This window comes from Aptenodytes forsteri, unplaced genomic scaffold (genome assembly GCF_000699145.1).
Source record: "Aptenodytes forsteri isolate BGI_AS27 unplaced genomic scaffold, ASM69914v1 Scaffold85, whole genome shotgun sequence".
In the NCBI taxonomy this organism is placed as follows: domain Eukaryota; kingdom Metazoa; phylum Chordata; class Aves; order Sphenisciformes; family Spheniscidae; genus Aptenodytes; species Aptenodytes forsteri.
Window position 1 is genome coordinate 140,031 of NW_008795533.1, and position 13,378 is coordinate 153,408.

The 13,378-nt window shown below is 47.5% G+C and overlaps 2 protein-coding genes across 2 annotated transcripts in view; one reads left to right on the forward strand and one right to left on the reverse strand.

Moving 5' to 3' along the window:
• The window catches only part of P2RX6 (purinergic receptor P2X 6), a 12,926-nt gene extending 12,295 nt beyond the window's left edge, over positions 1-631 (reverse strand). The window contains exon 1 of the mRNA XM_019472804.1: positions 581-631. Coding sequence (XP_019328349.1) covers positions 581-631 — 51 coding nt within the window. The remainder of the gene's footprint in view (positions 1-580) is intronic.
• Positions 632-983: 352 nt separating this feature from the next.
• LOC103901257 (leucine-rich repeat-containing protein 74B) lies at positions 984-9,305 on the forward strand. The gene is made up of 8 exons (XM_019472805.1): positions 984-1,028; positions 1,373-1,505; positions 3,235-3,441; positions 5,479-5,588; positions 6,174-6,289; positions 6,970-7,040; positions 7,522-7,625; positions 9,132-9,305. The coding sequence occupies exons 1-8, from the start codon at positions 984-986 to the stop codon at positions 9,303-9,305; spliced, it is 960 nt and encodes a 319-aa protein (XP_019328350.1).
• The last annotated feature ends 4,073 nt before the right edge of the window (positions 9,306-13,378 follow it).

A 13,378-nucleotide genomic window follows, 5' to 3' on the forward strand; every position in this document is an offset into this window, starting at 1 on the left:
GGTGAGGGACGGCAGCACCATCACCCCGCGTGAGGGACACCTGCCGCGGGGCTCTGGGGCGTCAGAGGGGCTGCAAGCCCCATCAGCCAGCCGGGGCTGTCCTCTCTGTCACCCTGTCGTCACGCTTAGCTCTGGTCCCTTGCCAGAACCAGAAACCAGTGCAAACACCCCAACCTGGGGACTGTCAGTTTTGTCTTTCCCACTAACGAAAACGTTGTTGTAGCTCCTCTGGGTATCTGAGCAACCCAAGTTTTATGTCAAGAACATATCGGTGACCCTTTTCTGCCTGCCTTGCTGGCGGTTCAGATACCGGTTAGGGGCCAGCGTTTACTCCACACGAGGTTTGGTGTTTGGCAGGCGGTGGGGATTTGTCAGCAGGTTGTTTTGCAGGGCTCAGGAACGGGAGTCGTCTCCTTCCCTGGACGCGGGAGGGGAGGCGGGAGGATGGGATGTGCAGGTGTGTCATTGCCCCTCTTCCCCCTTGGGTTGAGAATTTTTCCTGAGAGTGTGTTGTCTCCTCTGGGGTACTCCACATTTTTTAAATTAATATTTTTAGGAAGAAATTATAAACTTTTTGTACATTCACGCATTGGTTCGTGTCCCACCCATGAAAGCTGCTTTCAGTGGGCATGGCATTTTGGAAATGTGTGCTTTGGACCATGAAAAGGGTGCAGCCTTTCATACTAATTTTTGGTGATAAACCTTTTTGTTCTGTTAAGTGTATTTTATCTGGAATAGTTCTCTGAGGTCCCTTCCAGTTCATTTTCCCGTGTCTGACATCCAAGGCTGGAGAAAATACTTGATTTTGCAGTATCTGTTGAGTAATCGCAAGGTCATTGCCATACTTCTGTTTAAATATTTCTGAAACCAAGAATTCCCAGTGAAACAGACCAGGGCACTGACGCAATAGAAGCTTCTTAAATGTTGAGGTCAGGATTCAGAGCAACCGTAAGTAAACAAAACATAGTAAACCGGCGCTTACTATGGCTGTACTGACAGACTGCCAGGTAGAAGTGATGTCCGGAGAGGTACACCGTCAGGCACAGGAGGCCAGAACCTTTCCCTTTTCCTCTACGTCGTGAATATTGACAGCAGAAGTATTTTTCATCTTTTTTATGGAAGGAGAAAATAATTTTATGATAACATAAGCGAAATGAAATCTCTTGAATTTAAACCATATTCAGTGTTTGCTTTTCCAGCCTAGCTTTAAATGATTTTGGAAGGGGAATATTTTTGCATGATTCTGCTGATTGCTTTGTGAAATCCCCCCGAGCCCTGCCAGGCTAAGGGGAGCTGAAACAGAAACATTCACAAGAGCTTTGTGAACCCAGTGAAACTGTAAATGACCTGTTGTGGGTTTTATTTGTTGCAGGGTGCCAAGGCTTTAGCCCTTTCCTTGATGGCCGATACCTCTATCCTAACGTTAGACCTGAGTGACAACTGGCTGCAAGGAGAAGGGGCAGCTGCAATTGCGGAGATGCTGAAAGAAAACGGCTGCGTTTCAGGTTTGTATTCTCCCATCTGCCGTTCTCTGGTAGACGCGTTGCTGCAGAGGAGGAAATCGTGCTGGCTTCTTTGTGCTGTCATAGTGACTCTGTGTGTGTGAAAAGGGTACCAGAACTGGGGTGCTGTTTGAACGGTGAGTGTTTAAAACTGTGCTGCTCGTCACCTTTCTCCACCTGTTTTCATAGCATTTACTTTTGTGAAGTTAGGATGCCACTAACTGGAGTCAGCCCAGTGCTGTTATTCCTGTGAAGCTGCTGGAAAGAGCGAGTTTCTGCTTTGATTGTGGATCAGAAACATCCACCTGAAACTTAGACTATTCAGAGGATGTGGTTAATAATGGTTAAGGCTTTGTAAGTTGAATTTGCACGATTGGCATCTTAAGAAAATGGAGCTTCTAGGTAGGGACAGGTGGAAGAGAAGCCCATCTAGAGTGAATCTGCAAGCCTCTGTTCTAGCAGCAGCACGTCTGCTCTTCCCAGGGACATCTCACGTGTCTAATACCTCTAATACCTCTAGACTACAGATACTACAGATACAGGGAGCAGAAGCAGAGCAGCGCTTCCTGAATTTAAGTCTCAGACAGGCAGTGTTGTGTCTAGAGATCATGGTTTCAGTCCCTGCTTTTCCAGGGTCGATATTCCTGCCTTTCATAATTTAAGTAGCAACTCCCAGTTATACCTGGACAGGTTATCTGGGTTGTAGGTTACACGTGGCAGGGTCTTGCGCTGGCTCCGCAGAGCTGAGGTGCAGTGAAGGCAGTCCAGTGGGATACAGCTGGTTGTGCCAGCACGTACCCAGAAGCACTAACAAGCCCTGCCAAACCTGAGGTTGTTACGTGTGGAGACAGTCTAGGAGTCTTGTGCTGTGCTTCTATGTGAAGAGCGCAGAGCAGAGACCCAGGACGGGTCTGCGTGGAGCCCCTGTCATGTGTCTGTGTCACTTTTTCCGGCACTTGCATTAACCTCCTGTTTCAGTGTCTGAATCTGCAGGCCCCCGCTATGATACAGGCAGAACTTCGCTGTAAGTCATGCTGGTTGCTGCGCTGAAGGATATCTTTTATTCACAAAGAACAAGGTCAGTTTAGACAGCTGAGAACACAACTCTTGTGTAACTAAGGCAACCCTAATCTGCTTTGTCAGGAAGTCATCATGGATGAAGGGGACAGGTTCTGTGCTGTGAGACCCCGTTAACGTGGGATTTCCTTATTTTTGTTTTCTAGTGGTTGGATTCAGTATTAGAGGTTTAGGGTTCTGTTACTTCTGTGCTAGGAAGATTCATTCTGTATGTAGGTGGGCAGAGAAGTTCATACTTTCATATTTGGGTCTCAGCGTCTGTCTTCCCATCCATTCGTGGTGTTACATTTAGCTTCGCTGTCTCTCCCAGCCTACGCTCTTCTTTTCAAGCCGTGATGAGGAACCAAGAAACCCGCTATAACTTTGCTGAGTGTAGGTTGTGCCTGGAGTGGGAAGACAGATGTACAAGGAGCGCTTTTGTCTCATGTCTCATATTCATGTGGCAAAACTTAAATGAGCCTGTCTTAGGGACAGGCTGTGAATTCAAAAATGAAGTTCTGTTGTTCCTACTAAAATACTGTGTTAGACCAGGTTCAGCATTCTTATTTTCCAAGTCTGGCACTGCTTCTGCCATTGCAGCATAGAGGTCAGGCGCCTCTCTGGCATCTGATATGATATGATTTGATGATCTGATAATGTTTTTTTCTTTCCCCAGCTGTTGATTTATCTGACAACAAATTAGGCGTTGAAGGAGCTAAGGCCTTTTCCGCTATGCTTCTAGAAAATACTACAATTGTGTCCCTCCAGCTCTCAGGAAATGAATTTGATGATCATGCAGCGAAGTATTTAGCAGCTGCCATCACAGCAAACAGCAAGGTGGAAATTCTGGATCTGAGTTACAACATGTTTGGTGACAAAGCAGGTAAGTGCTGTCTGTGCAGCTTGCACAGAGAGTGCTGCTGTGGCAGTTAGCAACGCAGCTTAATGAGTTGCTTGCCTGCCTCAGACCTTTGGGGAGCAGGGTTGGTTAATATTTTCAGTTTCCTGAAAAGTATTTTTGGCTCTTTGTAGGCAAAACCAGTGCAAGCTATCATCATTCGTTCATCTGCATTCTCTGCCTTTTCTTACAGCATTGCAAGCTTTACCGCTTCTGTTTCTTTCCTCGTTGTTCCTAGTTCCCAAGTTCTGATGGTCTTCCTTTCACTGAACTATCGTTTGCTTTTTTTCTCAGTCATTATTTCAGCTTTCACGGGTGTGTAAAATGCTTAATAAGAGCAGAAAAAAACCAGCAGAACGGAGTTTGCCAACAGTCCTTCTGTCTAGCTCCCTGTCACCGAGAGGTGATTGCAGGTGCCAAGGGGAGGGTGTGAGAGTGGAACAAGCAGGCGGTTGCGCTTCCCTGATACCCTGCCACCCTTGACAGCTTGTGGTTTGGGGACTTCCTTTGCTAGTGACTTTGGCTATTTCTTTTCTTGTTGGTCTCGACCTTGTTAATACATATTGCTCTTTTTCTTTGGTTTCTGATTTTTAAGCACGCTGTTACTTAATCGTTACATCCTTGCATTCACAGCGCTCCTGTGATGCTGTGTGACGTGATGAAACGCAGTTATTGGTCTCTGGGCCTTAGTCTGTACTGGTTTCACCAGGCTCACTTGTGCTGGGCTGAACTCCCCCACCCTTTCTTCCTGACTGTCCACTTCTGTAGAGCACTCCTCATGATGTCATTGCTAATCCCTGACTTTTCAACCTTTATGCTCATCTCCTTTTTGCACCTTATTGGCACATGCTTCATCTTCTCCATCTATGGCTGTCCGTGGGCAGCCCCAGGCATGTGTTCTGGTACTATCTCCAGGATGAAGATTCACAAATCTTCTCCCTACTCCTGGTCTCACCCTACAACTGCGCTCCAAATCCTTCTACTTCCAACACTGTCTGTGATGGGTACACACTCAAAAAGGGAGATACTGAATTTTTTCTCTCCCATGCCACATCCTATGCTGTCTGTCAGGTCCACATTCTTCCCGGGTTGTGTCTTTCATGAAAAATTCACCATCTTCTCTCCATCCACTGCTTTACAACCCTTAATCATCACACATCTCACTGGCTACAGCCTCCTCCTTGAAGATCCTCCATGTCTTCAGTGGGCTTCTCTGGCTCACAAGAGAGGAAACAACCATAATCCTCATTTCTTCTGGCCACCAGGAACACACCAGCCATTCACTTGGTTCCTTCCCAGTTCCGTTCTGCTTTTTTCCTCATTTTTACTTTTGAAGGCTGCAATGGCTGCTTTTCTCTCCACCCCTATCCTGCTCACCTCCTGCTGCCTTTACAGTCTTTCCCCAGTCTTCTGGTCTTCAAGCATGGCAATGGCTTCCTTTTCTTCTGTGCTGGTTGACAACCTCATTTCTTTCCTGGCCCATTGGAAACTCACGGAACACTTGCTGATGAAACCTATTCAGATTTTATAATGGCACAGGAGCTCTGGGAGGGGTTAAAGAGGGAGCAGAGCTGGCTTCTCTGCCAGCAGAGCGGACCAGCAGGCTTCAGTTGGCTGGAGGCCAGAGCTGGGGAAGGGTGAGAGACTGTGGGAAGCTACCTGGTGCGTGGTGTCAGCTTTCAGACCCTCCTCAGGCTGGAGAACCAGCCGGTGCGGTCGGATCTCCACGCATGAGCAGCAGACCCTGGCTTTGTGATACGGTGATTGCATTTTCTCTCCCTCTTTGCTACATTTGCAACCTGTAGTCAGAGAGCACATATGCTTTATTGTCCAGCAGCTTCTGCTTTGTGTTTACAGTAAACGAAGTATAAAAGAAAATAATATGTTGTAGTTTTAATTGCCTGTCTAGAGGTAATACAGGCAGTTGCAGAGAAATACCTAAACTAACCCGAGCTTCCTTTTAACTCTCAAACTTAATTCTTTCAACTCTTAAACTGTTTGGCTTCATGTGTTTTTTCTTAGGTGAAATTCTTGGAATGGCAATAGCAGAAAACACTGGATTAAAGGAACTTAAAATCAGCTGGAACCATTTCCATAGCCAAGGGGCAGCTGCCTTGGCCAAAGGCTTGGGGGTAGGAAATGTTTTCACTCCTGTTTCTAAATTCTGAGAACTCGCATGAAGCTTTATCTGTTTAAAGAAGCGTGAATGCCATGATGTGCTGTTTGCCTTGTGCCCTTGCCTGTCCAACAGCCATCTACGATCTGGGATCATACAAACCTTGGAACTAAGCGAGTAAAATCATCCATTGTCTATTGACATATTGCATATGTTTTCATTGCTCTATTTCTAGTTCTTTCCCTTTTTAGAGTCAAAGCTACTATAATGAATGTTTTGAATTGTTTCATTTCACTTCTGATTCATAAATCAATACAGAAATTTTTTTGTAGTCTATTTACAGTTTTTACTCTACTAAAAGAAAGTAGCCTCTCATTAAAATAAGAAACAGTTCTTCCAGCCTCTTAGGCTGAAAGGGGCCACTAAAGTAATTTCATTTCACCTCTTGTATAATGCCAATCACGTGTGCCATCCTAGCGGAGCAAGGCCCCAACTGCTTTTTGGACAGTAGAAGGGGTGGTAGTGCACAGGCAGGATGTTTCTCCAAGGCTGAATCAAGTGAGAGGGAGATTTTCAGTTGTGCGTTTATGTCACACCACAGGCAAACATATTTCTCAAAGTGCTGGATGTTTCCTACAATGGCTTTGGCAACAGTGGAGCAGCTGCCTTGGGGGAGGCTCTTAAAGCCAACAACGTGCTGGAAGAGCTCAACGTTAGGTGAGTCAGACTGGTCCTGCTGCACATTTTCTCCCATTCTGCAGCGGTGGGCAAAGCCCGCAGCAGCCATTTGGATCTCCTACCTGCAGAGTGTGGTAGGTGCGTAAGGCAAAGGGAGCGTTACAAAATACTAGCGCTGCCGGTCTCATCCCAAACCCCAATTCCTCTCCTTAAACTTGGGGTAACTTCCACAGAATGCGTTACGGGGTGTGGGGGAAGAGCATCTGGGGATTGCACAAGGCCTGTTGGGGGATGTTTAGGGGAGGAACCAAGGGTGAGGGAAGGAAACCAGGTGGTCTGGGGAGGTATAAGCATGGGAAAAGAGAGGGACAAGGTGTGAATGTTGAGTGTTTCTGTGTTGGTCTATGTGGCTGGCCGTGTGCATATCTTGCATACATTTGTGTCTGTGCCTATTGGAAATCCACGGTCAGCCTTACTACTGGGGGCGTGGAGCCGTGTCAGCCGCGCCTCTGTCAGCCTGTGGGATTTGGCAACTCCTCACCGCTTCCAACCTCCCAAGTACAATTGTTTAGTTGGAAGGAGCTGCCCTAAATTCCCTCTGGATATAACATGTTTTCAGTGCTGCGTGAAGCAGTAGGTTGCATATCCTTTGCCTGAGCAATGTGGATATGGAAAACCTGCAGCTCAGCATGTGAAGCATGCCTTTTATTTGTTTTTAGCAACAACCGTATTTCGGTGGAAGGAGCTCTGCACATTGCAGCTGGCCTGAAAGAAAACAAGACTCTGAAAAGACTTAACGTGAGTAACTTTCCTAGGAAGGTATTGGAGCCTCTTACACGTATTTAAATATCAGTGGTGCATGTATGTCCTGGATTGGAACCCCTTAGAACAAATCCACAGCAAAATCAGGGAGCTGCTTGCCCCAGCCTGTCTCCTCCCATGCTTCCCTGGTTGCAGTATGCTCTCATTAAGACAGAGGGCTTGTATCCAGCACTTTCCTCGGTGAACAGAGATTTCTGTGAGCCTGCCACTGTGTGAACTGCAGCCTGTCCTGCCGTGTCTTGCAGCAAGGATAGCATCCTATTGCTGCGGCAGTAGTGTCCAGCTTGACATGGCGGGTGGCACTGGGATGGCCGCTTGAGGGCCCTTGGCCCACTGTTACTGGCACTTGAAGTAAACCCTGCTGGTATCTCACCCACTGGGGGCCACTGGTACCGTCAAGGATCATACAAAAAAATCCATGTCACATATCCTCCTGCTGTTTCTTTTCTGACTGCGGATGACCAGAAATCCCATGCAGAGTGAAGGCTGCTGTGGGGTCCTCAGAGCTCTACAAGCAAATTCTGGCACTGGCATGGAGATCCTGGACTTGCCAGTAAGTGTTACACCAGAAGGAAAAGGGAAGGGAGGGAAGAGGTTGAATACATGGTGTATGAATAACAAAGGGCTGCCAGAGGGATTCTGGCTCTGGCGTTGTTGCTGCCCAGTGAGGACTGTATATGGAGGGAATGGCCCCCGACTTCAAAACGTGGACTTGTCTGTATGTGCCCAGGCCCCACTTTGTGTGTTTGCAGCAGCACCAAGGTGCATGAAGGCACCGAGCTGGGCATTGCTCAGGCTTTGGGCAGCAGCAGGGTGTGGAGGAGGCACGGCTCAGCTCTCACTGCAAAGGTGCTGAGCACTGGGAAGAATCTGGCCACCTGTGAATTCAGAAGTTCCCCGGGAAGCTTGAGCTCTCTGCTGTGACGATGCACATAGTTTTGGAAAGATTTCTGTCCCATTTCTAATGAAGCTAAATGGCCCTTACAAGGCACGAGAACTGCCACTTACTTGAACATCTACCCCATTTGTGAACAGTGCCAGATCTGAGAAGGCAGCCCTCTGTCACCAGGTAGGTCTCAGCACAAGGCACCAAAGAGCATCACTTCTGGAACAGAGGCTCTGTCTCAGGCCAGTAGCCACCTAATGCCCTCTGGATCAATTAACTAGCAACTACTTTTAATTTCTAAAAAGAGAAGACAGTTACTCAGTTGTTTATTGAGGAGGAATTTGTTTTGCCTAGCTCATATACAATGTCGGTGACTATGTCTGAGGTGATTACACAAGATCTGTTCATAGAAGATGGAGGTTTAATCAATGGTATTTAAGGCAAAATTAACACACCAAAGTGTAGAAGTCTGCTTTAGGATGGGGAGACTTGCACTTCAGCTCTGTATTGACTGTATCACCATGGACTACATAGGGAGACTGTGATGGTGAGCTCAGAGGAAACAGTTGCCTTGCAGTCACCAGCATTTAATCAGGTGAATCTTGTTCTTTGTGACCCTTTGCTACGAACAATCCAGACATCTGCCTTAAAGAGAGAGCTCATGATCCCTGAAATGTTGAGCTGCCTTCTGTCATTCAGTGCCTGTCCCTTGTTCCTCCTCCTTTCCAGCTGTTTTAACTTCTCTTCCTGTAGACCATTCTTCTGGGCTTACTATCCATCCTGGCATTGTCCTGACTTTCTCTCCAGGTCTTTTTTTATTTGTTTGCTTGTTTTTGACAGGGTGTTTTCCACCTTTATCCGCTTTAGCTCACTGTCTTTTGGCAGTGCAGTGAGGAGCTTGCATGAAAACCCCTATCTTCCTTTGATTTCTGTACTGCTCACCATCACTTTAGCTCTTTCGCTTCTTGCCCTGGGAGCAGGATGCTGCTGCTTGTTGAATCTCATACCTGCCCGTAACATGGTGGTGTTGGCTAACGGCCCTGGATCTCACAATCTTGTGTTAGAATTTTGTGTTTGGTTTGAGAGAGCACAGAATATGTTGCAATAACTGTTTTCTGAGGGATGGTAAATCATACCATATGCTTACTTACCTGTAGTGATTTTGCCCTCTAGGACATCCCTGTGAACAAAGAGCTTGCAGAGCTGTGTGATGCTGTGAAAATACTTTTCCCAAATCTTCTTCTCAGACGTGGTGGAAACATGAAGTTGCAGAGGAAAAGTCAGTCGAAGGTTGAGCTTCAGACTCAGCCCAAAGTGGTGGGTAATTCCCAGAATGCAGTGGCTTAACATGAGCCTCTTTGGGCTGCTTCTTCAGCACCTCTGCCTAACGCCCCAGTACCACTCACCAAGCCCGTGACACAAGGATGTGCCAGGGCAGTGCTAAGGCAGGGTCTGTGCAAATATTGGCTACTTCATCATTGCTGACGCTTGGAAGTTTTTCTGCCTTTTCACTTTAAGATTTCTGCTACGGCCAGCTCTGAGTCTCTTCCAGCACATGCAAGAGCATCCCCATGGATGAGAGTCCAGGGGCTCCTTTTTCATCATCATCTTCGTGTGTATGGACATTTGTCTGGTGGAACATCATGTGCTGTAGCTGCTGCTGGTGCTTGGATCCATAGCCCACTGCAGTGGGGTCTGTACAGCCCGAGAGTGCACTTACTATGTCGGAAGCAAAGTCCTATCCAGAGATGTGCTGTGAACAAATGCTTTCTGCCTTAGGCTTGTTCTCCTGTTACACAGCCAGGAGTGCCTTTGCTGAATTGGCTGTCAGATGCACTGCTGACTCATTTTCAGCTGCTTCCTACTGCAGCTCCTTAGCCTCACATGGAGCTCATGCTCTCCAGGGCGGAGCCCCCGTCCTCAGTCGTGACTGGCGTTCTTATTTCCTGGATGTATGCTCTTGCTTTTGTCGGTGTTACGTAGGATAGATGCTACAAGCTGCCTGGAAATAGGATAGGCACTCAGTGGTAGTTCAGCAATGACAACAGCACATGGGGTGTAACTCTTTTCCCCTCCCTGGGATGTTTTCTGTGATGCCAGTGGATCCTCCCTATGCTCTCTGGGACACCTGGGCACTGTGGTTCAGGGAGGGGGGGAATTGTGAGCTCCTTGAGGAGCATTGAGCAGGGGGCAGGAATCATGGCTATGCTCTGAGCATCCTGGCTTAACTCTCCCTCTCCTGGTCTCTGGGAAGAAGTGGTTTCTTGCAGCAGATTCTTACAGTTTGGGAGAGGGGCCGAGGATGATCACACAAACAGCTCTGGATATCTGGCTTGGGCTGGAGGTGCAGGCAGCTCTGCCCCACAGTCAGAGGGCAGCAAACCCCAGCGGTCTTGCAGTGCTGCCTTAACCTAGTTGTGGCTATACACAAATAATTGCCTTTCATTCCCTGAAGGTTGGCGGACCTCATTGATAAAGTGCTTGCAACGATCTTGGCTTCATCCGTGGCTCCAGCTAGGCAAGCCTGGTCAGTCCCCAGGCACGTCAGTGTGCGCTGGCTTTGATTTCCCCTTTCAGTGACACACCAGCTGACGAGGTCTGGGGACATCCAGGCAGTGCTCTCCTGTAAGGCAGTGGTGACACCTCTCTGAGAAGGCAGCTTGCGAAGGCAGGGCCAAAATTGAAGAAGATGGCTTCTGCCAGTCTCCTTCTAGAGTAGCTGGCTGATGCCCTGTGTTTTGCCTTATGCTTTTTTCCCTAGAACAGAAGCATTATAATCCCCTTGCTCACTTTTGTATTTCATTTACCTAATAAATATGCCTACCAGTGAAATTGTACTTAGTGTTAGTTCTCAGCAGAAGATGAGGTTTAGCCTCTTTATTTGAAAATAACTCTATGCAGTTATGATTTACCTAATGGAGTCTGTCCTATAAATGTGCAAATTATTTTAGTTATGTATCTAATAAATAATGTCTGTGCCGTGGACTCACACCTGTCCACACCACTTGGAGAGGTCTCTTGCATGTTGTACAGTCTGTAAATATGGGTTGTTTCTAGAAATTTCAGAACCATCCTGACACCCCCTCGATCTCTAGATGAAAAATTTGTGTATTGAACACAGAAGCTGTTACGGGGCTTGATTTAAATCAGTATAAGTACTTATATTTTAAAATACTTAGTCACCATTTATTATTTCTGTTATGTCCTTTGCCCCTAGCCCTTCCTATGATCTCCAAAGAAGAGATGCAAGTTAAAATTGTATTAAAAATAAGGTGGGTAAAGAATTCTTACGCACCAAGTCTGTCCTTATTCACCAGCTGGTGTAACTAGAGAAGATCTACTTGCCACTGCCTTGACCCATATAGATTCATTAGTCACTGGAGTCAGAGCTGGGTGTTTTTTTCTTGTGAGAATTAAGCTCAATAAATCTATCAACGTACCGTTTGGGAACCTAAAAATGCCAGGTGAGCCAGCAGTGTGTTACGGGGTAACGTAGCTGGGATATAGATGTTGAACATTCAGTTGTCCTGCGGCTTTGATGAGAGCAGGAGGTGGCTGTGGAAAACTGAGCACTGGCCTGCTCCGTGTGCAGGCAGGATTGTGCAGGCAGGATTTGCCCTCCCAGAGGGCTGCAGGGAGAAGAGGGAACAGGCAGCCGGAGCTAGCCTGCAGGAGGTTTTGCGTGCGAAGTTGTAGGAATTTGCTGTGCTTTGGCAGCTGCTACAAAAGGTTATGAGGAATCAACACGTGGAGAGTTATACTGAGAGTCGTATTCCAGTTTTACTGAAATAGTAGTTATTCCAAATTTACCTGGCAGCCTCCCCAGCTGGTATCGCTATTCCTCTTTCCTCCAAACTCAGTTGTGTTTTCTTTCAGGTTAGGAACTAATCTTGGAATAACTCAGCAGAAGATTTGCTGAGTCGCTGTTCACAATGTCATTTCCAGCACTGAGCCTTTTTTTTTGGTCTGAGTGTTATTTCAATGTTGTTCCTTTTTGGTTTCTTTACAAAACTGCCAGGTAGCAGTTGGATGCCTTGTGGAAGGTACTATAGTATAACAGCACTGGTGCCTCTTTCCAAGCTCCTGACCCCACCACAGCACAGAGGTTACACAAATCCGTATTAATTGCCACTAACGGTATTTTTTCCTTAATCCTTGAGCAGCTCTCATTTTGATCGGTGTCCTTCTGAGGCCTTGAATTTCCTTGCACCCCTTCATCTTTCTGAAGGATCAGCCAGCTTGTTTTTCTGCAGCACTCTGGGACTTCTCCAGCTGCCTGATTGTTTCTGGAAAATGAGCATTAATGCTCCAGGGCAGCTCGCTGCCTAATTCCACATGAAACTCTTCTGGCGTAAGTTACATAGGTGACCACAAAAGGTTTAGCTATAGCAGCTACTAATAAGCATTATTTGGAGGCAGGTCTGGGGCAGAGAAGCCTGCAACGTGACTCCTAGCTTTCCCCCCCATGCAGAAGAGAAGTTTTTCATGAACACTTTCATCTCCTTTACAATATTGAGTGTGCTGCCTTGGCACACAAAGGTGCCTTGGCTCTTGTCCCAGCAAGGATCCCAGCCCACGGTGTTCGGTGCTGCCCTAAAGTGCTTCGTCTAGCGAGGGAAGCCTGGACAGGTGGGATCACGAGAAACCAGCTATCCTTGCTCCAGAGGAGGAGCAGCTCACTGCAACCCATTCCCGACAGCACCTGACGGACGTTTCATAACCTCTCAGGCAAAGCTGTCATCGCTGTGAGGAAATGTTTCTAGTCTCTTGCCTAAATCTCCCTCATGGCAGTTTACGTCCGTTGCTTCTTGCCTTGTCTCCTGTGCACGTGGTGAAGATTTATTCTCCTTGCTTTTGTGGCTGCGTGGTTGGAGACTGGCACCTCTGCTGTCGGAAAGAAGCCTCTGCTGCTGGGATGGGACCGCATCCTTCATGCATACGCTTATACAACTCGTTAGAAAATGTCTGCACTGTGTGGCGAGACAGGGAAGAGCTGTGGCCCAAAGCAGCCTGGTTGCAGGGACCGCTGAGACACAGGCTGCTGAAATGCTTCTGAAACACGAGCACAAGCGCTCCTGTAATGCTTTGGGTGCCCCTGTGCTCAGCACACCGGCTGCTGGCCTGGCCGCTGCCGCTTCGTGGAGGGACGAGAGGACAACAGGACCCAAGGTTTGTGCCATCTTTTAATGCCCTGCTGCTCTCCAGCCAGCAGAAAGAGCAGATACGCTGCTGCTGGCATCTCAGGGATGAAGCGTGGTGCTTACCTCATCCTCTGGCTGTATCTGCAGGAGGAGGAGGGGAGGATCGAAGGGCATAATGAGAGGATTACTTACAGCCAGCCTTAAATAAGCCCTGCAGCTTGTCTGTGCTGCTTTCAGAGTTGGGGGGGGGGGGGGGGGGGGGGATATATAAAAAAAAGA